Source organism: Calypte anna, chromosome 1 (assembly GCF_003957555.1).
Source record: "Calypte anna isolate BGI_N300 chromosome 1, bCalAnn1_v1.p, whole genome shotgun sequence".
Classification (NCBI taxonomy): domain Eukaryota; kingdom Metazoa; phylum Chordata; class Aves; order Apodiformes; family Trochilidae; genus Calypte; species Calypte anna.
Window position 1 is genome coordinate 109520475 of NC_044244.1, and position 26257 is coordinate 109546731.

The 26257-nt window shown below is 38.7% G+C and overlaps 1 protein-coding gene across 1 annotated transcript in view; it reads right to left on the reverse strand.

The window, feature by feature from the left end:
• DSCAM (DS cell adhesion molecule) overlaps positions 1-26257 on the reverse strand; it is a 379165-nt gene that overhangs the window by 41811 nt on the left and 311097 nt on the right. Inside the window, exons 21-28 of the mRNA XM_030451268.1 lie at positions 18494-18635; positions 13033-13150; positions 12574-12588; positions 12055-12203; positions 9224-9322; positions 8479-8667; positions 5942-6232; positions 285-461 (exon numbers count right to left, since the gene is read on the reverse strand). Coding sequence (XP_030307128.1) covers positions 285-461; positions 5942-6232; positions 8479-8667; positions 9224-9322; positions 12055-12203; positions 12574-12588; positions 13033-13150; positions 18494-18635 — 1180 coding nt within the window. The remainder of the gene's footprint in view (positions 1-284; positions 462-5941; positions 6233-8478; positions 8668-9223; positions 9323-12054; positions 12204-12573; positions 12589-13032; positions 13151-18493; positions 18636-26257) is intronic.

Below are 26257 nucleotides of genomic sequence, written 5' to 3' on the forward strand. Positions count from 1 at the left end.
ACAAAACACAACAACAACAAAAAGGGAAAACAAACACCAACAAATGAGAATTATTCTCCTTTCCCTCAGGAAAACAAGAACAATGGATACAAGAGTAATTTTTTTGAAATTTACTACCAGATGAAAAGTAAGGGATTTCTGCAGAACTGCAAGTGCTTCGCTGCCTCACATCTGTGCCATATTGCAGGGAAATAACATCAGCAGTTTGATATGTGCAGCCCTACTTAAACTTTCATGTTGAGGGGGTGCATATACAGAAACAAGTGCCACAGCTCTAATCTTACCTCGCAGCCTCTTCAGTCTCTGTTCTCTCCTCCTCCTCCGCACAATCAGCAGCATCACAAAAAGCAGCAGGACCCCAACCAATATACAGGAAATGGTCACCAGCATCTTTAGCCCTTCGTTGGTTGCCAGCCCTTCCTCGCTTTGCACAACTGACTTAATGAGTGGAGGGATCGTACCTGGAAACAGTGTCATGATATTAGATGCCTAGTAATGAAGACAAAAGATTGAGTTCTCAGGGAGCACCACATGTTAGATGCTTCAGCTGCAGGCAGAATATTAAGAAGGATTTTTCATAGGGTAGGCCCTATGTTTGCAATTGTGATGGCTGTGCACATATGAGCTGCCACACAGGCAACAAGTCACTGATTGCAGAGACTCAGAGGTCATCAGAAACCAAGAAGTGCATTTGTTGATGAAAGAAAACTACGCTCACTCTACAGGCAAACAGTAAAAATTATTTTAAGTAAAGTTAAATTATTTCAACGCTGTTAGAGATCTCAGACATGTTGCCCATGTGTATTACTCCTTAATGTGGGAAAATAGCATAGCTGCAAAATATTCATACTTTCTGCTGGGCTTTTCTTTACAAGGAGCATATTTGACAAAGCTTATTTTCTGCTACATAAATCAGATGAATCCTTTACACAACAAATTTCTTACACCATGTCTTAGGGGTGCAGCAGTGATACTGAGCTGAAATTCAGATAGCAAACCTGATGCTAATTTGCTAAAGAGTGGCTGACATTATACTCACCAGTAAAACAGGAGAGGAACACTTCACAGAAAAAAGTCAAATTTTGAGAGGGAAACAATGGAAATAAATCTACAAACTACTGGCATTGGCAAGCAGCTCATATTTTCATTTTGGGGCATATTTGCATTTTGAATATACCTGGCTTCCTGGTGATATATAACACTTGAATGTTTCAAGTATTTTTTCCTTTGCTTTTTATTAAAGACACGAGAAGAATGCAGCTCTTTTTCTTTGGAAAGCTGCATAGTCATAGAAGGCTCCTCCTTTATTTCCTGATTATTATTAAAATTCTGCATGTAACCACAAATGAGGCTATAAAATGCAGATTTGTTTGAAATGGGTAGAAACACAAAAGTATTGTGAACTGTGATGACTTTCAATGGAAACTATTAAATTTTAATCTGCTTCTGAAACATAAAAGTGGCTACTTACTAAAAGGACAAGAGGATGATAAAGAAAAACACACACATCCTTTTATTCCATTTTAGTTGCTGCAATGAGTGATATAGGTATATCTCATTATGTACCATACATTATTAGAAAAAAACCCCTGTGATACGATTCAGTACAATGTGAGTGCCATAACCACAATGAAAATGTAAAATTCTAAGCCATGTTTTTTTCAGAAGAGATATTTGAGTTGCACATAACGAGAAAAGCTGCTCCCTAAAAGAATGGAAGTAAAAAGAAAAGCTACAATACTCCAAACCTGTATCAGATGCTTTGGGAAATTTATTTTCTTGAAATTGCATTTTGAGTATTTTTCTACTGATGTGTTGCAGTTCTCCCCCATAATTTTCCTTCTTTTTCTAATTTTCCATTTCTTGGAATAAACACACTGGGGTTTTTTTTCATCTTGTTTTAACTGAGATGCAGATTTTGTACTACTCTTAGAAACAGAAAGAACTTCAGGCTCCTGAAGGTGATCCTAATAACTGTCTCTAAATCCTAAATCCTCCTGAATACTGAAAGACCAAACTTTTCTCTGAGCTGAAGTCACACGGATGGTTGACTAAGGACTCTTGTGTTCAAGATCACCTAAAATTATGTCTTGCTCTCCTTAAGACTTTGATGAAAAACAAATTAAGAGTGGCCTTAATTTCAGTCAGGCCTTAAGTGTTTAAGGAAGTTATTATCATTTTCCATACCTCTTCCAAGTAAATTTAAAACTCGTAATGCTATATATGGGCTTAATAATAATAATAATAATTTAAAAAGTACTGCAAGTTTATATATCCTGCACATTATCCATTTGCGGATTCAAAAAATCCCAAACCTACTCTCTATTGAGAAAACACCATTTCAACACTTTTTTCTCATCCTACATGTTGGTTAGGATGGGAATAATCAAAGCTTTTCTCAGAACAAAAATCCAGACAGACTGAGAGGATGTTTTTTTTCCCAGGCGAATTCATCATGCCTTTAGTTAGCCTGCTTTTCTGGTGCTTCATAGAGGTTATAATTTGAAAGTCTATGACCCCATTTTCCCCTATGTTGCAGCCCTTCCAGCATTTCCCATTGGACCGTGTGATTTTAGGACTACCAAGTGTTTTCCTCTGCTCTAACTCTCCTTCATGGTAGGAAGTCCCCTGGTGGGCTAGAATCAATCAGCATGGTTTAAAGGAGCTGCCACCCTGATATGAATGAATATCAGGGATACCGAGTGGCTGATTTCTGAGTTGGGTAACTCCTTTGCAGTGCTACAGACTACAGCTGCACATTGCTAAAAATATCTCCTTAAGTATTGAGTGCAAATGTTCTGAAAAACAAGGGGCAGGAGGGTCATGAAATCTGTAAACTGAAAATGGTTAGCTGAAATACTTTGGAACAGAAAGCAAAAATTTGCACGTAGATCTGTCATTAACCTTTTGACCCAATCCACCATGAGGAGATTTAAGGTAAAGGATACTTAGCCATGATATTTCTCAGGAGCTCTATCACAGATAACAATTAGCTACTGCTCTCCAAACAAAATGACTGAAAGACCACATAACTCAAGCATTTATACCAAATTTACAAAGGCTTTATCTTAAGACTGCTAAAGCTCCTAAGCTTGTTCTTAGCATTTGGTGTCCTAGAACTTCTCACACACCTATTACCTAATCTTCAAAGTACTATCCTTGTTTCTGTTTTATCCTAAAGGTGGCTGTGACCCTTAGAAGCTGGAAGGCACTAATCTCATATCACAAGAGGAATTAATGGTAGAGGTAGGGTTAGCACAGCCAAAAATTTCTACTGGTATGCCTTCTGCAAGTGAAAAATTCACTTGCCAGGAAAGCAAATGTTTCTGCATGACATATTAATAAAAAATGTTATTTCTAGCCAGACACACACTCTGAAGTGCCCTAAACCTATGCAGCTTACCAAAGAACAAACGAATCTGGGTCTGGGACTCTGCAGGGACAAATTTTGCTTTAGAAGCCCTGAAATAGTTGTCTGCAATCCCTTATGTGGGAATAGATTATCTTCACTTTCATTAATGGCAATAATAAGAATTAGCTTATCATTTTAGTTTTGTATTAAATACAACAAATACAGAAAATTTAAAGCCTGAAATTTGCTTTTCCAGACATGTTTTCCTCTCTCAACGTTGCAAGCAGTATTTGACATCATGATGCCTCTCTAAGGTACAATATAGTCCTGGCAAAGCATGCTTGACAAACAAAACCATCAGTGCTGTAAATGAGAAATCTTCTAGATGACCAGAAGCAGTGGCCCAGTAAATTTAATGCTAAAAATGTATTTTTTCGTTTCATTTTCCCACTTCTAAAGCTGTCATACAGCAACACACAAATAAAATAGCATGCAGGTCACAGTATGTGAAATCAAGGTTAAGTATCCTCTCTTAACTAAAAAGCACATCCTGACAACATTTCAAATCACTTCATTTCAAGCATACATTTTATTTCACTGCTGTCAGTAGGTGTTGAAGCCTCTGGACCTGCATTTTTATATAATCTTGTTTTAAGGTATGGTTTAAGAATGTTTGTCCCTGTCATATGTATGTAGCAACAATGGTGGATGTAAAAAAAATGCTACTGAAAGTGGGTTGCTGCCAGTAGAAAGACACCAGGAAGAAAAGAGGATCTAATAAGTAAAGTGGAAGGAAAACTCATAATATTTAATACAGTTATTACTGATGGCATCTATACTGCTCAGTCAAACGGGTCCTAAGTCTACTTGGCAAGCCCTGGCAGCATTTGTATAACAACTACTTGCATCTTGTTTTCTGAAGTGCTGAGACAAAATCTCTTTCTTAATTTTTTAGAGTGTCTGAAATAAAATTAAGACTGTGAGGCAGCTTACAGAATCAAAGATTTCCTAGAAAAACTTGAGGGGACATTTGCAAAAGGGTGAGCCATGAGGGCATGCACCATTATTTGCAACAGATGAATACCTAGAGCAAAGTCTGGTCTAGTATTTCAAGATGTGTAAGATGTGGAGATTTGTAGTGAAATGAGGCAACCAGGTGCCACTAATTGCCAGGGAGTGGCATGAGCTGTGTCAAGCCCACCTGTGCCTGATTAGGGCAGGCCTCCACTGTGCATGAGCAGGATTAGGGGGCCAATAAAAGGTAAGGCCTGAATCACAAACTCAGCTCACACTGGAACTCACAATCTTGGCATGCTTGGCTTTAACTGCTTCTTTCAGCACTGCACTACTCTCATTGCTCCACTAGAGCTCATCGTTGTCAGGGTGAGGCTTTGAGGAGTCTTGAACCCGTGGCCTACAGCAGAGGTTTAAGCCCTGACAGATTCATAACCCACGGTTCTGACTGGAAATGGTCCCTGCTGATTGCTCTTTCCTGCACAGTACATAGTTACTGTCCTGGAGACTGCTACTGGTTTGTTTAGGACCAAACGGTCGCAGGGAGATGTGCTACCAACACGGAGGTATGAGCACTTATCAATTTGGTGCTGTCACTGGACAGTTATCAGTTCTTGTTTGAAATTGCTCACTAGTCCTGTTGTTTAATCTAACAGTACAGACATCACCAAGTGATTGTGCAATACAGAATAATATCCCTGGCAACACAATAACATTTTACACTGCATGTCTCCAGAAAAGCCCTGGCAATTCACACTAGAGCAATTCAAGAGACTGCCATCTGGCGCCATCTGTACTGCCTTTTCACCAGGAATATGGCCATTTCCCAGTACCAGAGTCAGCAGAAGTACCCATGTGCCACCATTAATAAATCTGCCAGGCTATGAGCTGGAGTGACTGACAAATTGTCATGTTTGCCCTTGCCCTCACATTCTGTCTTTTGCAGGGTGGGTGGTAACCCTTGGCAGAAGGGCAGGATGCAACAGTGCCTTCAACTCCTGTGCCCTGCTGCTGGGCATGACAAAGCCATCTGTCATGGACATTAGACTCAGCCTCTCCTGCCTGTAAACAGGGATAATAGCATTGCCATTGCTTCGTCCTTGGAGGATGTTGTCCGGATGCTTTCCTGGAAGACAAGCTGGTTAGCTGCTCTGCTGTGGCACATAATAGGTTTTGAGCTGTGGTACAAGGCCATTGCATGGAATAGCAATGAGGCCACTCACCTACATGAGTGGCTGCAGGAACCGATTGCATGGGAGACAAAAATTTCATGGAAGAGATGCGTGAAATACTACCAAGTGCTTCTGTGACCACTGGAACTAATGACAGCTAATTCCCTGTGGTTATGTGTCTCATTGTCGATTGACTTTGGTGAAGAGCTTTTTCCTCAGTGAGGACAAATAAACAATTCCTCTTTTCTGCCTGGCAGCTGATTGTCATGGCCAGCAGATTCAAAAAGGATTTTATGGGGATTTTATGGGGGAGGGGGGGAGGTAGAAAGACAAGCAAAAAGATAACAAAAGAAACTTAACTAAAAGGAGTAGCTCAGACACGCAAATAAAAAGATATACTTACTGCCATCGTAATTGAGGGTTGCAAATTTGGCTTGTTTCTCTGCACAGCCAGCACTGTTGCACACTCTCATCTGCAGTTCATACCAGGTTGCCTCCTGGAGGTCGTAGAGTATGTAAGACTTTGACAGGGATGTCCGCTGAGCGGTTGTCCAGACTGTTGTCCCAAACGGGCGGTACTCCAGGGTGAAGGAGGTGATGGGGCAGCCACCATCGTTCCAGCCTATCAGGTCCAGCTTCACTCTTGTGGTGTTGATGCTAGCAAAGAGCTCTTGTTCCTTTGAAAACTGTGGCTCTAGAAGCAGTGAGACATTTCAAGTGAAATGTTCAAGTATTACAGATCTAGGACTCTCAAAAATCAAGATAATAATTTCTAGGACAAGCTTAACTTCATCTGAAACTCAGTTGATATTCAACTTCTCTCGTCCTCCTACACCCCACCTCACTTCTTAAATATGTTTTCATACTTTATGCCAGACTCACAAACCTAGATTTTCAAAATCAAATGTGGAAAAAAAACCATCCACACATCTCTGCATGGCCATCTCTATACTGTCCTGACTTGCCAGTTTGTGTGGACTGGCATGAATCAAGTTGTAAATCTAGCACAGACACTTCCTATTGCAAATACTCCTGCTCACGACTCAAAGATTGTCTACTGGGTTTCAAGTCTTCTTCTCAAGTGGAATTTAATACAATTTTGTTTGAGAGTATGGAGACTTTCATTTAAGGAAAACAATTTTTAAGAATTTGCAAGTAAAAATAAACTTAAAAAATATATTGACATTGTACATGTTATGTTTAAACATAATATATAATTTAAAATCTGCATTTCTGAGTTAAGAAGGTTCCATTCAGAAAGGACATAACATTTCTATTTACTTGTCCTGCTTTGGGATCAATGTTGGTTTCTGTTGATATAAACATCACAGGTTTATTTTGAGAGTTCTATGTAATACACAGGGGATGACAGTAAAAATAGCAAATTAATATTGAAATACTGACAAGAGGTAGACAAGACAGGTCATCAACATATGATAGATTAAATGATACTGTAGAACACTTAAAAGTATTATTGCTTTTTGCTTAGAAAAACAAAATATTTTTACTATTGGGAGTTACATGTAATGTGATAAAAATTATCTATAATGCACTTCTTTATTCTATATAATAAAGGATAACTTATCCAATGAGAATCTTTCTGCATTTCTTGTGCTTTGATGTGCATGTTCTTTTTAAGTTCTACAGGAATCCAAAAGAAGCTGGTGATTCCTCTTTGTATTATGAATGACTTCAACTGACTGTGTTAATAGCTTTAGACAGATGCTTCTGGAACTCTCACACCACCAAGAAGGACCTCAGCATTAGAGTTCACACAGTACCTGGTTCAGTCTGTAAATGTAACACAGGTAGTTTCTAGGCCTGGATATCATGTCCCAGAGAAACTCAAAGGGTGAGGACATCTCCTTTCTCATGAACCATTGGGATGTTGTCTGAAGCACGTGTAAACCTCACATTTCACACAAAGAGAACCAGAACACTCAGCTCCTCTAAATGTCCCTTTTAAGGTCAGCAGCTCCTTCTCTCTGACTATTCATCATCTCAGCACTTACACAGTTGAGCTGATATCTTCTCTGAGCACCAGCAAGTCATACCTATCATACCTATGCATACCACGTCTTCCCTATGCCTTTTATTACCAAATGAAATGTTCACCTTGCTGTGATGCTTGGTGTGATGACTAGCATGAAGATGGGGAGATGTATCAATCACAGTAAATTATCTTCACTTTGAAACTGCTCCCAATTCGGAGTACTTGCAACCAGTGAAGAGATGCAAGGTGAGATGTTCTTTAAAGCATTTTGCAAAGCTACTCCCTTTTGCTGACTTAGGGGCAAGAATCTCCAAAGTGCTTCTTTAAGAGTGTCTCTTGGAAAATTTGCTCATAATCCTGACACATAGGTTCAATGTGGAACTGCTCTCAGCAGCCTATGGGATCCATTTCCAAGTCAGCTAAGAATTTCACAGATTTTGGCTGTTTCACCTTGCAGAGTTTTATGTAAACTCCTGCTACCTTTTTTTAAAATTCTTGATACCTGTTCAAATGGTGTTGCTTGCATGGCACCTGCAATACCAGCTTGGAGGAGAAATGAGAAACAGGCTCTCTTTCCAGTACACCTAAATATACTCCTCACCTTTCTTCAACATCCAGACAAATAAAACTCTGAACTTTTACAACAGGAGAGGAAAAAATATATGGCAACAGAAGTAGTTGAAATTGCTATAGACTATGATAGCAGCAACACTCTCTTCTCAAATATCTACCAACTTGTCTTAGAAAAAAAATCCAAGAGAAATATGGAAGTAATATCAGCTGGTGTATACTTCAAGTCCTGCAGCAACAGCCTCTTCTGTTGCATCATGGACAAAACTAAAATGTTTCCAAAGCCATTAATATTAAAATATCCAACACTGTCTTATCATCATGTACAGCAGAATGCAAGAGTTTTAGGTCAGTAAATGGGATGGAAATCAACTTACCTTTTCCAAGTGTTTTTGCCTCAATGATCTCACTGATGCGCCCTGGCCCCACTCCGTTCTGAGCAGTCAGAGTAAACTTGTACCAAGTGCCACATTTCAGTGTTTCTAAGCGGTACGACCTCTCACTAGGGCTAATGGGAAAACTACCCCACTGCTCACTGTTATCTTCTGAGTACTGCAATATATAACCTGAAGGAAAGGCAAGGGTGGCAAGGATAAGCCAGACACAAATCACAAATTCTTCAGGTCACATGACAAGTCCTTTTCAAGACCTAACAAAACTAGAAAAATCGCATGCAGAGGAAGACACACAGCTCTCCTCTGACTAAGACCTACCAGGCAATGCATTTTGCTACCCTTACAACTGCTTAAATACTGTTTTTGTGATCACTTCAAAAGGAAAAGAAAAGACTAGACGTTTCTAAACACCCTTCAATCAGCAACAAAGACCAGATGACAAACCTGGACCCTCAAAAATGAGTGGTTACAGATTACATGTCTGAAAAATCAGAGAGAGTAACTGTTATAACATCTGAGGGCATGCTGAAATAAAGTGATCAAATCTGTAATTAAACCACCACAAAGAAAAACTGCAATTTACTGAAAGCTGTTATTACAACGGTAGTACACATTAAGTGCTGACAGTAGCACAGTTTATTTTGTTTCTCCTCTTTGTAGCCATTTCATGCTAATTCTATCAATATATGATAATTTCATAAGTTGCAATTAATTTCAGTTATATTACCTCGGATAGAACTGCCACCATTATCTCCAGGTATCCAGGAAAGAGTGATAGAGGAAGATGTAGTTTTGGAAACAGTGAGTCTTGGCTGGTCTGGTGGAACTAGATGGAAAATAGTTAAAAATAGAAAATAGATTCAAATGATTAGATGTGATCTTAATCTATTCTAACAGTCATTTATCAAATAACTGTTTTGAGTTGCAAAGAATGCAAATGATTTCTGTCAAAGTGCCTATTTAGCTGACATCTTTAGTTAAGACAAGAGCCAACCTCTCATTTTTCATATTTAATGTTCTATAAAATTTTTTCTTTCAGTTCTTAACCCTTGCTTTTCTCTAAGCTTTTTGTATTTGTCATGTCAGATGCACATACCATATGAACTACCCAGCCATAATTTTCATCTGTTTTAGAGAAAAGCTTAATTCAGTGGCAATAAGCAATGTCCACTTGCAAATGATGCTCCACACATGTATGTATTTGCAGACTATTATGGCAAAAGTAGAAAGGAAAAAAAAACAGTGGATAATGAGAAAAAAAAAAAAAGTGGATAATGAGTTTCTTCCAAGGTAGACATGAGGGCTATCTAGATAATGTCGGTAGATCTGTGATTGGTGCCAGATCCATACCTCTTCCAGATCATGCCATCTAGGCACTGAAGCTATTGGTATAAAGAAGACACAACTTTATCAGCAAAGGCTGAACACACTTGGAAACACTCAGTTCTGCTGCTCCCCATAAACATTATGGCTGTGTCTAAACTGCAGGGTGTGATAGAGCACAGGAATAAGACAGAGGTCTCATCTCCCATCCTTTACCTAGTGTCCAGTTTCCTTTGGAGGAAAATATGTGATGGAAGGGTAGCATGAAAGGGAAGAAGGAGCCATGCTATATCCCAACAAACCACCTAGAGTAGGGGTGGAGGCTGGGAATTGGGACAGAGAATTAGGGCTGGAAATTGAACCACAAACTGGGACAGTTTGGGTTCAGCCTAAGTAGCCTCAGGTTACACCACTGTATGATAGTTGGGTTTCCAGACCTGAGTGCTTGGGGCAGAAAGCAGTAAAGTAGCCAACTTTTTTTTCACCTTGACAAATCTATCATGAGCCCATATGATCCTACTTTAGATATAGTTTGGAAATGTTATCTCTGACTTCTCCCTGACTCATTTAGCTACTTCTGTTGTTCAAATGAGGTAACCAGAACCATAGCACAAAATCAGTAAGGCCATGGGGGACAGTGTTTGCTAAAACAGAGAAGAATGGCAGGTGAAATTTCAAAGAGCTGGTAAAATATTTATTAGAGCCCCAAAAGGTAACTATTTACTAATGATTCACTCAACTGTTCTATGATCTGCAATCCTATGTTTAGAAATTGAAAAGGGGAGAAAAGTGGACACAGTGATTTTAGAGGTCTTTTCCAACCATGACAATTATAATTTTACTGTCCACACAGGCCTAAACAGTGCTGAAGAAAACAAAAACAGCAGTTTATTTTCTAAAGGAAAATTCCCTATGTGGGATGGATCTGTTCTGTTATTCTGACTGACCTCACTGAATCCAGGGTGAGAGACTGCACACACTACACTGTGAAAGATTTATTATAAAACCTTTCAGTACAGCTTCACCCTACCTGCAAAAGATGGTGGTCCCATATAAAACTGTAGTCTTTCTCTGTCCCTCAGGGAAATAATATTGATTTGGTTTTAGTTACTGCAGTTCAAGAATGGCAAGGATATGCAATTACAAAGTACTTAGTGAAATATAAATACGATGTTTCCACTTGGTAGTGCTTTCTCTCCTTAGTTACTGTTGTGGCCCGCATCAGTCATTGCAGAAGAGCATCTTTAGGCTCTGTTGGATTGTTGTTAAGTTAATATACACTATGGAATTCCTTCCAAGGCTTAGTGTAGTGGTTTATGCAGAGACCTGCATTGCAGTTGAGACAAATTCTTTCTGTGTTCTCTTATGTTTGCACTAGAAATTTAGATTGCATACTGACGGATGGGAGAGTAACTGGCCACGGTGTAGAACATATTCCCGAACTCTCTTGTTTGCTTCCCTGTGGTGCAGCAGTTTACAGCCAATTCAAGTACTCTCGGGAACTGCTTTAGTGTAAGTGAGGAAGGAAATCTCCTGGGTAATGAATTCTTGGTTTGTGAATATACACACTTACTGTTCCACATTACTGTTAATATGCATTTCTATATCATCAATTTTTACGCATATCAACACCATAACAGATACATTACATATGTTTCAACATGCATACAAAAAGTAGATGGTAATACATGCTAGTTGAAGTTGTACTAATGTTTAGTTTTAAATGCTTCCTCATATTCGCCATCACTAAAATTCTGCTCTTGCATAATAAAGCTTTTGTCCAAGGTCTCAGAACAGAGGAAAATTTCTGTTGATTTCTTTTGAGAAGCTACACTAAAGGCCTTCAGCTCTTTTTGAATTTTGCAATATTTAAATAATACACGTAATATTTTTATGGAGAACCCATAAGTTGATATTTTCTGTGTGAAGAGCTGGAATATAACTGGGTGCAAACACTGAGTTGTAAACCCTACAAAAGTTTACAATGAGAATTAACTGTAAGTTTATGAATCATTCCAGCAAAAGCAAAACATTTGCTCTGTCATGAAATGTAGCTTGCTGGGCCAGAATGACCTCCTTAATATTTTATTCATTATTTTTGAAGAATGGAATTTGCATTAATACATATTAATACTAAAATTTTACATGCCACTGTAAACAGACGTACACATTCATTCCATGTAAATGGTTAATAACTTTGTGATAATGATTATGAGATAGACACAATAATCTTACCTTGTACCTGCAAATTCAAAATTATTTCATCTGATCCCCAGTTATTACTGGCCACACAGCTGTAGTATCCAGAGTCTTCTGCTTTCACAGTACGGATGACAAAGCTGCCATTGCTAAAGATGCTTCTTCGCCCATCAAACATCACTAGACTGGGTGTCCCGTTACTACCTCACAGGAAACAAAGTGCATACATTAAAGAAGTTACAATCAAAATCACTCAGAATTGGATTTTTTATTTGAAGCAACTAAGAATAGCAAGAAGGGAAAAGGATGTGGGAGGGGGAGTGTCCTCTTTGATATAGATAGCAAAGGAATATTTTCTGTTGGGAAACACCTGACATTTGCTTAAAGAACACATGTATCCTCATCCCAATTTGAGTGAAAATGGAAATTCACTCCTTCCTTAACTATCTCCTATTTCATAAAAGTGACAAAGTAAGAGTAAAAGGCAGTTCCTGGCAACAAAGTCAATCCTTATAAAATAACTATATGTATCAATGCATAAGATGGTTTCATAACACTGCAGTATCATTGCTTACATATTGCTTGGAGGAAAATTATTGACCATGTGTGTTTCCAAGTGACTTTGTCAAACTATGAAACTAAAGATCAAAAGAGAATAACAGAAAACAAGATACATGCAAGACACTGCACCCCACAGCATTATTCAGTGGGACTTTGCTTTCTCTGACTAAAACTGTTCAGTGTGCCTGAAACTAAAAACGTAGGATTTACATTTTGAGAGTTGCCCTTTATTCCTTCATTGTAACTTTTCCTCTCTTTTGGTACCATCTAATCACCACAGCCAATTAGTTTAAGTTCAAGGAATTCTGCAACTCCTCATCCACTGTGACTGTGCAGTCCCTGCAAATGGTCCTTCTCATTCCAGATACTGTCATCTCGATCACCCACATCATAACCCTCAGGATTTTAAGAAAATGGGCTTTTTTTAAAGCTATACATTTAGTTGCTGGTTACCTATCCTTCATCCATTTGACTGTTGGAGCTGGGTCTCCCACGGCTTTGCAAGGGAGTACAATGTCTTTCATCCAGGGAGTTGTCACCGTGCCACTGAATGTCAGAATCCTGGCAGGAGCTGAGCAAGAGAAAGCAAGGAAGAGTGAAATCAATATTCATTCCTACAGCTCTTGGAAGGGAAACACAGGCATCCAAAATTAAATGCAGAAAAGCAAACCAATCTGTTTCAAGCTGTGCTTTTCAGAAACCAATTCCTTCTAATTCATAATAGCAGCTGTTTATTAAAAAAAACAAATATTACAGTTCTAATATCTAAAATATCTAATATCTAAAAGAGAGATGAGATAGAGGTCTGGAAGAGTCATGTAGAAAAAAAAAAAGCAAACCCATTTTTTAATCATCTCTACTGATTTTAATATACTTTGTAGTAGAAATTCTGGATGAAAATTATGTTCAGAGGATGCTTCTCTCCAAATTTCCAGCAGGAAATGTCTACTGTAGCCAGCTACCTTACAAAAGCTGAGTTATTGATGCATCACTGTTACAATAGCTGGGGTATTCAGCAAAATAAACCTTCATGTATGTAAATGTTAGCATATTGCAGAAATGAACAAATTCTTAAGCCACTATAATTTGTGTCAGCTCCCAGATCACCTAAATATATCAACAAAAATATCACTCTTGTAGTTTCAGTTTATAATGTAGGGGAACACTAGGGATGTATTAGAGCTTCACTGTATGCTATCACTCAAAAATGACCCTTGGTAGACTTCTTGTTGGCCTCTAAATAGACATTTCAAAGGCACATACTGAATACAGATACACAAAACCAGCATTTTTAATCCTGATCTACTTCAGCTAGGCACACTGATCAAAAGTTATCCTTAATGATCCATTTTGCACCAATAAGAAAAACATTAAAATGAGAGTCAAAATCAAATATAACTGGGACAGTTAATTAAAAAAAATGATACATATAAGAGCAGACTTTGAAGAGTTAAGGGAAATCACTTGAATAGTGTGCAGTTACTCCTGAGATATTTATAAGAAGAAAAACTTCATAGACTATGTGATCAGTTTGTACTATGGTGCCTATGTTACCTTGAAGCATTGCTGAAGACAAAACTTCTCAAGATATTTTTCTCTGGTCACAATTTTAACAGAAAACACAAGAAATTGCTGATTAAAGATTTAGGGTAACAGAAAAAGTGAAGGTCAGGTAATGGGACAGCATTACTTTCCTAAGCATATGTAATGCAGGAATACTGCTGAAGCCTTCAGCATAACATGGCATCATTGTCAGTAAGTTTTCTGTGATATCTCTGTATTTTAATAGTTATTTCAAAATTAATCCTTCCTTAAGTCATAGGTTGGATATCAGTTCTCTAAAGCACAGCATTTATATTGTAGCTCCTGGTTTTCAATATCCTGTGTTCCATTTTACAGCGATGTGTGGAAACAACCCAAAACTCATGGAAGCCTCAGCTAAGTGATAAAATTACAGACCACAACTCAGAGGTCCACATTACAAAAGCATGCTGCACTATTTTTGTGGAAGTACCCACAGATTTCTATGGATTATGGTATTCATTTGATGTACTGAGTGCCTTTAAAAAGGATAGTAAAACAGCATGAAAATTCTTAACTCCAATTTTCTTTATAGCTTAACTTCTAATAATGTTCTGAGACCGCTAGCACACAAACCAAGAAAACTAGAAACAAAAAAATGTCCAGCCCCCTTCACCTGAAAGCAATAGGTTTTGAAATGCTAGCAGGCATTCAGGAGGTTAAAATAACCTTAAATCTCACAGACCTCTCCCTTTTGAGCCAAGGGAGCTTTACTGCTGCGTGTGGATAATGCAGCTGCAGGGCTTAATCTCTGCCATTGAAGATGCCCATATGTCTATTGACTACACACCAGCTTTAGCTCACACTAACACCACTTAGATGGCATGGCACTGAATTAACACTATTTCTGTTGCTCCTTTTTTTGCAAATTATTCAGTCATTAACTAAAGATAAAGAGAACAAAACCATGCACTCTTACGCTAATGTGTTTTTCTGCATTTGTTTGTTTAAATTATGAATCCTGCTACCCAAGCTTACTGTCATAGAATAAGAAATGGACAGAAATTCTTTAAAAGAGGCCACAACCCTTTTTTTACCCCTCTCAAGGACACAGATGAATGTTTAAGGCAAACTATACAATGAAACTGAACCAGAGTTCACAGCAGCTCATCTTAATCCAATCCATCAGTGAATATTCTGGGTCAGTAGTTTCTTTAGTTTATGTTTTTTCAGAATAGCATCCTGTGTATTCCAGTCTGACGAATCACTAAAGAAACCACAAAAAATTTGGCATGTGTACTACCATGTGAGCCCCATGTGTTGTTTAAAACCATTAAACATAAATAAACATAGACTAGGAGGCCAATCTGGCTAGGAGGCACATTAACGAACAGGTAGTCTACAAGAGCAGGAAAAACTCAACATTAAAGCCACAGAGCTCTCCCCAGATGATGAGATTGCCATTGATAAGGTCTAGATCTTTTACCACCATGTTGTTGCTGGCCAATCCTATCCTCCACCAGTCACGGTCAGGAAATAAAAGAAACAAGGTGCATACAAGCTTTTCTGACTTTTAGATATATTTGGTAGGCTGAACCCACAGCTTTCAAGTGAGTAATTAAGGGTCATTTTAGGGGTGGGGGCTCAGCTTGCTTACATGGAGATTGAATTTCCAATACCATGATTATTTTCTGGTTGCTGGGGTTTTTCTTTCTTATTTTTGTCTGTTACGTACAGAGACTAACAATCTGTTCTGAGAAACAGTGACACTGAAGAAAGAAATGTTAACTTGAATTAAGCTTTCGTTTAAATTGGACTATCCATTTCACATCAACCCCTTATCTAGACATTCTCAATATTCTCAAAGGGATTCTTAACAGGGTTATAATTAAGTTGACATAATTCAATTCAAAGTTAACTCTCACTAGCTGTCATGCTGGTATCATTACTTGGACAGTTACCGTGAAATAAGTGGAGAAAAAAAGGGAAGCAACAACTTCAAAATAATGGTCTGTAGGATATTCTTGCACTGGGGACTTGTGGCATTGTCAGGTTGTAACTGCTTTTAGCCCTGTGGTGTGTTACTTGCTTCGGGGGTACTGGGGTGTGAGAGAGGTCTTCCAGGCTATTAACCCTGCCCATCTTTCTTCATTGTTTGTCCACTGCCTTTATCACTGAACATCACTTTCTCTCAGCTCCCTAAAAGGCCCAGTGATGCATTCATACAGGAAATCTTGTACATGATACATGTGAAGTTCATAACCTTGCTATTCGTCAGTATTCCTAGTCTCCATCACAACCTCCACAAATGGATCATTCATCCCCTTTTTCAGTCCTAAGTGCATGTAAGAAAGGCTTCTCCTGAGCACCATCTAATGCAGACTTTATATTGGAATATCACTACTGGCTCTAACATTGTCAGTATGGATTCTATCATTCTTCAGAATAAAATCTAGTTTACACTGACCTGTCTATGTTGAAGTAATTATATTTTTTTTCCTTAAAGTCCCTTGGTATTTTCACACAATCTATTTTAAAATTTGCTTATTTGTAATCATGGATCGTATTAAATAAGCTTTGGAGAAGTGGAATTAATTTCAGCTTCTGGTAAGCTTGTTGAGTTTAAGTACATGTGGGTCAATTTGTAACTTCAAGTTGTAAGTGAAACCTTTGCCCTGTTTCCCTGAGGGGTTTTTTCACTATTTTCCTTCACAGATGCCCTTTACACTCCTCATCTACCTTTTAAGAGTTCAGCTTTGGTTTCACTGAGGTTCATAATGCAATATGCAGTTCTCCTACAAGAAATTCAACAATGGAAAAGTTCCAGATTTTTCATGTCCTTCAGATTTCTCACAGTCTTTCAGACATCCTTCAGGTCATGCCACTAGTACTGGGTAGCTACTAAGAGAAATGATCTGTACAAAAAATGCCAGAAAGAAGCAGAAAGTGAAGGTGACTCATCTCAGTTAGAAAAAAACCTAAGCAATGACATGGGGAGAAAGCATTTCCCTCCTTGTTCTGACTTATTCCTCTTTACCTTTCTAGACCCATCCTGTATTTACACTGATAAATCTTTCATCATATTCTACAGCAGTAACACAATAGTTACTACAGGCTTCTCACAGCAATGTCAAAAAATAACCATCTCATATGATAAAATCTTTAGCCTAGAGAAGGGGCAAAGAAAAGATACGAGTTCCCATCACAAGCCTCAAAACCTTATTGGTGACTGCTATGGATTGGGAATCTATGCCGTGTGTTGAAATTGTACCCTGTAAACACCATCACTGCCATTCATGACAATAGCTCTGATAATTCATCTACCATCATCAAACTGGTTATCTTACCACTTAGACAGGCAGAACAGCAAGCTTCCCTATGGTGATGATATATGCTCTTCTATGCAGAAAGTAATTTAGTGTTGGTGGCATTTGGCTGAAGTTCTGAAAAGCTTTTCGAGAAACCATCTGTCTTCATAAAGCACTAGGTACTTCATTTTACATGACCATATAATTAGCCATGTGACTGAAGAATTAACTGGACTATGAACCTGTACAGTCAATTAAATGCATCCAACTTTGCAACTCTAGGACTTGAATGAGACACTGGTCACGCTGGCACATGCTGTGATGTTACCAATTTGAGTGGGGGAAAAATAGATAAATCAGTCTGAAGACCCCATATAGAGACTTAATACCAATGGGTCTCTTCTCACTTTGCTTTTTAAAACATTAGGTCTCTATTTGCAAGCTAAGGTGCTATAGAGTTGTAAGTATCACATCTCAGTACAGTTAAGGCAGAATTCACAGGCCCAAGCAATTTCTTTCAAAAGAACAATTAAATCAGCTGGGGGGAAAATATGCAAGATTTAAGTAACCTTATCCCTTCACATCTGAAACAGAAGCAGCAAGCTTCAAAGCTAATGCAAGCTGAGAACAATTGTTCAGAATTTAGATATGTTAATCAGACAATTTTATACAGAAGACAGTAGTGGTAGAGTACACAAGAGATATTAGTAAGGAGAGGAATGATAAAGAAGTTATCTTGTATGGTAAGGAAAAAGAGAAACATTCAGAGAGGGAGATCATCTGCAAACCCTCTATACCGAACAAAAGAAGATAAAAATTGCTCCAAAAAGCAATTTATTTCCTTCTCAGGTAGGTGGGATGAATTACCCCCTAGAGGAGCACGTCATTCTCTCTCTGCTGACTACAGCAAAAGCTTGGGCGATTAGCTGAGAGCTGTCACCTAACTTTGGTAGAGAACTGTAGCTGCTCCTGACAAATCCCACTCTCAGTAAGCAATGAGGCATGCAGAAGCCAGGTGCCAGTTCTAGCAGCAGTTAGCACTGTGAAGTTGCTCTGGATTGCTCTCAAAAGCTCTGTCACCACACCTTTAGCCAGTGGTTCCACGGTGATGATCTCGCTGCTGTTGCCTCTTCCCGCAGCGGTGACGGCAACCACCCAAACACTGTACTGGCGATTCCGGCTCAGGTTGGGGATTCTGTAGGAAAATGAGTCGGGAGAGGCTTCAAACTCGCTGATTACCTGTGGTGGGAGAGACAAATGTTTCCAGACTAAAATAAGAAATATTTGGAGAAAGGCCGCTAAGCTGAGTGCTACAAAGCCTTTGGCTTCAGAGTACTTTGAATAAAGTACTGATTGCTCCAAAAGGATGGCAACAGAGTGAACACAAAAACTTGTCACAATTAATTTATATTCAGTGAATTTGGGCCTATAACTTGTTTACAAACTGGTTTTATTCAATATATGAGGACTTCTTTGTGTGCTTTTTACAAGGTTGGACAGACAATACACATGAACATATTTGCCAAATTTTTACAATCTATAGTTCCAATAAACTGATTTTGTTGTAAACAAAACTTTCCCAACAGTCCTGCATCTGCTGTGATACCTGGGGTTTACTACTCAAGATATATCTTTTGTCACCCAGAAGCATTCTGCTGGTTTTCTTCATGCCTGGCTTTGGTGGCTTGTGCCTTTAGTAACAGAATGAGTTAACAAATAAAACTGTCGTCTGTAACAGACTGTTCAGACTTCCCCTAAGTCTAGTCTTGTTATATCATGAAATTGCTTCCACTCAGAGATTCCCAGCAGAAGGTCAGCTCAGCTATTTAGCTGCTTTAGCAAGGAAGGACAAGTGCTGGAAGAAATGCCAGTTCAGTCTGTTCTTGCACTGTCACCCAAGTCCCTGAGCCGTGGGCTGCAGCGAAGCCGAGCAGCTGCTATGCAGTACTTGCTCAGCAGTGAGAAGTTCTGCAGTCTGCTGGAAGTGACCTGGGTAAGGAGAGGTGCAGAGGAATGTAGAGATTCCTCCCAGGAACGTGGGTTTTGTGCACTTCAGCACATCCTCTGTAGGAAGTTTGATTCCGTAGTGGAGGAGAAGGGAAACCTCATCAGCCCTGAACAGTATTACAGTGCTCAGTACAGCCAGTTTTATTTCTAACATAGGCTCTGTGATGCCTCTACGTAGAAACAGAGGGGTGATGAGCCACTAGAATGAATAATACTCACTTTCCTGTGCAGTACTGAGCATGGTAATGGCTATCACTGGGCTAAAAATAATTAGAACTTTAATGACGTAGAAAAGGTTTTATTAGGAATCAGCATTAAAAATAATGCGTCAGTGCATTCTGAACTTTATTCAGGCTGACAGAAGGTGTGCAGGAAATCTCTTTGATATACAAATATCTGCCAGTGGTAAAGGCCAATTTCACCTGATTAGCATTTCAAAGGCAGGTTGACCTGAAAGCGTTGAAATACACAGTCATTCAAAGTGAATTCAAAATAAATAAGGGTTGTTTCTGAGATAGCATTAAACACCTCTGTAATGTGAACCAGGTAACCATTTTTAGCTACTGAGTGGGTCACAGTATTTCTGCATTCCTGAGCTGACATCTCCTATAGGCAGGGAAAGACAGAAGTTCATATAATTTCATTTTTGAAATCTAGAGCAAAGACATCTGTATCTAAGCCAGTAGCCCTAACTCCCCTCCAAGACCATCCAAGAGGTAACTTCTAAGGCAAGGTTCTTCTGGCCTAGCTGAGACACTTATATTGCAGTGGGATGAATCAGACCCTTGACATACCTATGTTTCCCTAACAACCTCAGAAGAGTCCATATAACCAGCCCAGGCATAGGTGTCTGTGTAGAAGGCATCTGAAATTAATGTGCTCATTAACTAAAATACTTCACTTTGTGAGCTAAAATTCTTAACTCCCTGGCTTTTACAAGAATACATTCTGTGTCCTCCCTGGATGGTAACTTTTCTAGAGAGCCTGGTTGTCTCTGACTAACAGCTACCCAGGCTCAACACAAGCCTAAATAGGGACCTTGCTGTGCTTTCTAACCAATCTGATTGCTCCTGTCAAAATGCTGAGTCAGTTTGTCCCATTTACCAAGGGTTTGCCTGGGTTTGCCTGGATTCCCACTTCTAATATGAATAGGTCAGTTCAGGAAGACACTTCTATTATTATATGAAATATTACATCAGGTTTTGACATTTACACAAGAATATTGGACAAATGCCCGTAGCTTGACAGATTAGATTTTTGTGAGGTCATACATAAAAATTAATGCAATGATCATGGTACAGGAGGCTGAATTTCAATATTCATGAGGCAGCATTTCCCAGGGTTAATTTGAAAGTCAAACAGGCTAGGCTGTCTCTAGCACATAGGCTCCACTCATTAATGCAGCTATCTGGGACAAGATCCTTCTAAACCCTCTATTAACATGGGACAAGGGATTCATCATTTAGGAACACATAACCATTACAGACTTCCTTACTGTAAACCTTTCACTCCAGGAAGCATCAGTCTGGTTAAATTCACACCAATTTTCTCTATGACTCCCATAGCTTATGAAAGGGACATATGGCTGCCTTTGGAAGACACTCCTAATACTGCAGATGTCCTGCTTGAAATGCTTCACTGCTCTGCTCTCCTCTGCAGTGGAAATCTGTGTACAGCTGCGAAACACAGCTCAGAGAAACCTTGTTTGAGACTTTATGCTGGGGAATAGGGAGAGCAGCTAAGCAGAAAAAGAAAACCTCAGCCTTGACGTTATAGCACTGGCACTAAGCACTCCTGCAATGAGGACCAAAGTCAAAGACAGAACAGAAAAAAAACCAGCCAACCCTACAGAATTCCTCTGGTTGCAATGTGAGTAGCTAGGACAGCAGGCAAAATTGTCTCAAATCATAGGAGCCCTCTTTGTCTGGAAAACCAAAGATGGAATAGTCACAGAACCAGCATCTCTAATGCCTTTTAAAAATGCCTTTCTTTCATTCACAGAGAACTAGCATCATTCACAGATTTGCAGCTGCAGCTACTCCAAATATCAGTTCAATTATTAATGGGAGTAATTTATTACTTGAATCTGGTAAATGTACCTTTACTAAATTAATGATTCTTATTTTTAAAAAACAAACTGCTATATCAAAAGATTTTGATTTCTAACTGGTTAACTTACACCTTCTCTTTCCTCTGCTATCATTCCCTTTTAAACACTTGGGGATGTTCCTGTGACAAAGAGTCAATTTTACTTTTAACTTCTGCCTGTAATTTCAATTAGAATAACATGCCAGAGACTTTCCTTACACAAGAATATAAAAGGGAGCTTTGCTAGCAAAGAGAAGATTAAACAACTGAAATAAGATAATAAGATATATTTTAAAGAAATGTTGCCTTGTCACATATTGGTCTTTGCCTGTGCCAGTATGGAACATATTCTGCTGTTTTATCTCAATTCAGTAACATGCTTGCTCAAGGGGTTGGTTTTTTGGTTTTTTTTTTTCTGTTTTTTTTTTTCTTTTTTTTTTTTTTTTATTTTTTTTTTCCTTTTTTCAATTTTTTTTCTTTTCTTTCTTTTTTTTTTCTGAGTGTCTTTTTTTATTCAGCTTATAGATTGTGGGCTAATTTTTCCTCTGTCTTTAGCTAAGACTCACAGACAGTGGCAAGTCTCTAAAAGGCCAACAAAGGCTGTGAAGAATAAAATGAAATCAAATTCCTTTATCAGGATGCAGTTAATCTACTTCCCAAATCAGGCAACAGCAAGACATGCTAAAGAACACTGTCAAAGTCACTGGGAGGTTCCTTTTCCTGTGATGCAACTTCTGCTCTATTGGTGTGCATTGCTTTGCATATTTTGAAGCAGTATGCCATCTCCTGGCATTTATGACTACTGTAGAAAGCAATTAGATGAGTAATGTGCATAAACTCTGAATACTCTGGCTGTATTTGTGTTTTATTTGTTTGTTGTGTTTTTAACCCAGCCTAGGAAAACTTCAAAAGGGCACTTTAGAAGAAAAATAAAAGTTTTTAACCTTTATTCAAGCAGTCAGGTAGTTTCCCAAGCAGGAAAATAAGGTAGCAGGTAGAATTTACTGTGGACTGAAAGAATATTCAGCCAAAGCAAGCCTAGACCTGGCCTACAACTGCCTCTATGCAATTTCTGATGTGGGAAGGGTGCAACAAGTATTTCTGTATCTTCATTCTCTGGAAATTTCAGGAAACCTGGAGGCAAACTGAGAAAACCATGTGTCTCCATAGAGACATTAAGGACAAGATTGAAATGCAAGGAACATCCCAGGTTTATAATGTACGCTGTGAAGTAATAGTGTATAAAAGTCAGCTACCTGTATGTTGGCTGCCTCATCTCGAAAATTAAAAATAGAGTGGCATGTGTGTTTTAAATATGAATTTAGTATTACATATGGCCATAAAAATCATCTGAAAACTGGGCTGGAAGGACCTTGAGAGTTCACCCACATGTATCCTTCTTTAGACAAGGTTCATCTATTTCAGACAGATGTTTGTCCAACTTGATTTTGAAGATTTACAATAATTAGAGATTTTGCAACTCCCTAGGCTGCAAGACCTATTCCAGTGCTTAACTGAGCTTAATATTACAAAGCTTTCTTGAAAACTAGCTTGAGATTTCTGCTTCACTTTAAGCCCATAGATTCTTTTCCAGTCTGTTTAGAACATGGATAATAGATTATTACCTTAATCGTACACCAGTCTTTAACCTACATTAAGTTTTATCATTCCTTTCCCCACCAGTACCCTTATCATTTTACACCTTAATAACCATGATGCTTTAAACATTGTCTAGAAATCACATTTTCTCTAATATTATCTGCTGTTATCCTTTAGACTCCCTAATGTTGGTTAACAGCCTTCTGGAACAGTTTCCAAACTTGTATCCAGCTATCCCAGTGTATAGCACTTGGCTTTTCGCAACAGGATTATAAAGGTAGCTAATGTTCATCTTGGGATGCACAATAACCTCAAAATCATCTTCTGAAGAATATAGCCAATTGCTCTCAATACTTTTGTAGATGGCTATTTGTAGAACCCATTTTCTTACACTTACCCATACTAAATTTTACCTTTTTTTCCAGAACAATTTCCCAGTTCATCAAGATCTGTATGAATTCTAGTTCTCTCTTTAGTGTACTTACAAGACCTCCCATCCTTATATGTATTGCAAATTTAATAGGCACGCTCACTATTTGATTATCCAGGTCACTAGTGGAACCACTGAATAGAAGCAGACTACACAGGTATCGAGTCCTGCTATCTCCTGCCCACAACAACAAACTGCTGGTTTCATAGCCTCCCACAGATCAGCAATCAGTTTTATATCTAGTCTGAGCTGTTTCAGTGAAATTGTGTTTGCCAAGTTAGGTTTCTCTTATGCATCTTCTGGGCTTTTCTCTGCTGCTAAACGGGGCACAGCCAGGAGTGTGTTAAGCACTCCACCTCAATGATCCATATTGCTTTTTAGCCTGATCTCAGCTCAGTTTTGTACAACTCTAAACAGCTCTCTTCAAAACAAGTCTGCTTCAGAGGGGCTAGTGCTAAGCAGTGCAGACACATCAGCAAGTATCACTCACTCTTAGAGCCAGCTGCTGTTCCTTCCCCTTTGTTTAATCAGCAGTACAGATGAGGCTACAATGAACACTCAGTCTCACCAGTAAAGTAAGTTTTTAGTTCTACAAAGTCAAAACACAAAGATCTCCATCTTTTTTGCACAGCACCATCACAGTGCTTTCTATTCTGCCCTACTTCAGGCCTTCATTGCACTAGGAGATGATGGTTTAGAGTTTCTTGGGCAGACAAGATACCTGGTAATGAGGGCTATGTCAAGTTGTTTCTACTCTCAAGCAAACCGGGCTACTATGAAATCAATACATTGCTGTATTTATAGAGAATAGACTTCAAGATTTGCGTGCCATCAGGAACAGGGTAATAGACTAAGGACGAGGTTGGACTTGATGATCTTGAAGGTCTTTTCCAGACTGAGCAATTCTATGATTCTATGTCTGAACAGAGTAGGCAGACCGTAGACAGATTTGCCTTCTCAGTGAACTCCCTAGGGATGTGAAACTCTGCATAAGGTCATGAACTAGTACTTTTCTCCAGGCATGCTAATTTTTGCCTTGCTTCCTTTCACTGATAGACAGACTGTCAGAGCTGCAAATAACCAACAACCCTGGGCCAGTTTTCAATAAAACTCTGGATACCTCTTTGATCATATATCTGTATCTGTTCAGGTCTTGCTATATTGGCTTATGTGTTTATACAGGACATCTTTTACCCTCACTGTTACTGAAGATAACTAGTATAAGCAGAAGCTGTGCACAAAATAGAACGCAGCTTTCCTAGTTTTTCTATCATTAAATGAAGAACTGAAATGTTAGAAAGTGCAAGATGGAAATTTTGGGGAAAAACAGAGGCAGCTGCTCTCTGCCTTCCCACCTGCAGGAAGATCTTGCAAATACATTTCCAGGAACCACACCTGGGAGACAACCCACTTCCACATAGCCCACGTAGTCAAAGAGTCACTTGGCAGCCACTGAGGTACATCTCCTGTTTGCCTCTTTGCAGCAACTCGCAGACAGTACATCAGCCTCCTGGGGCTCAGGGAAGCAGTATGTGGTATGATGACCACAGAAAGGTCAGGACACCACCTTCTGCTCTGGCAGGAGTTCTGCTGACTCCTTTGCTGGCCCCAAGAAATCACCAAGTTTGTTAAGAGTATTTCAGTCAGCTCCCAAATAGTGTTACACCACCTGGTCCTAAGTACTCTGTCCCCTGCATGATACAGAGGGGAATGCAATGAATTCAAATCTGCTGACATAGACTGCAGGTGACACCAATGACTTATTGCTAGACTACACTGATATACTTGTATGTGAGACTAGGTATGAGACAAGGCCAGAGTTTTATGAAAAAATCAATATCAAATTTGTTTTAGTTGGGCTTTGAAAGGTGACCTTTTAAAAATCAAATAAAACCACACATCATCAGACTTAATTTATACCCTGCCACATCTCCTGTGTTCTGCACTATGACAAAAGTAAGGTAGGCAAAACATGTAAAGTTGACAAAGCAATGAAACGAATGAATCTACTACGTTTGGGAGTTGATAACAAAGCTGTGAAATAACTATGAAAAATCTGCAAAAAGTACATGTGGTAAATAAAAAAAGACATATTTTAAATACCATTCAAAAATGTTTTTAAAATCAACCCAAAACAATGCACTATTTCTATGCTATATAAAAACAACAATTAAGAAACATAAATATGTTCACGCTGTAAAAAATACTGTATAGTGGTTGCTATAAATACTGCTTGTAATACACAAATCAGCAAACATATATTTAAAAAGCAACCTTAAAAAATCTGCTGATTCTAAGTAAGCTTCCATTCAACAGTAATTCTGTCTACTTAGCCAAATTCTGCCAGCTACTTCTTCTCTCTTTAAAAGAGACTTTCAGCATCCCTTTAAACACTGGAATCTCTACAGTGCATAACAACAAAACACTTTTGGCTTATAATTGCTTTTGTTCTATTCTCCATGCCTTACATTCAAATCTTTAAACTGGAGAGGAACTGTGGGTCAGAAAATATGATGCAAAGCCACCTCATGTTTTGTTAGGATTTGGACAGATCATATACAAAGGCAAGACAAGACTTATGTCTGCTTGAAAGAATTGTGCGGCAAATACATCGTTGTTGTGAATTCAGGTAATTCAGGCTCTTTAAAGACCTATCTTCATATCATCTAGTTTAATATGTATATCATCTGGTTTAAATTAACCATGGATACTTTCTCTGGAGTAA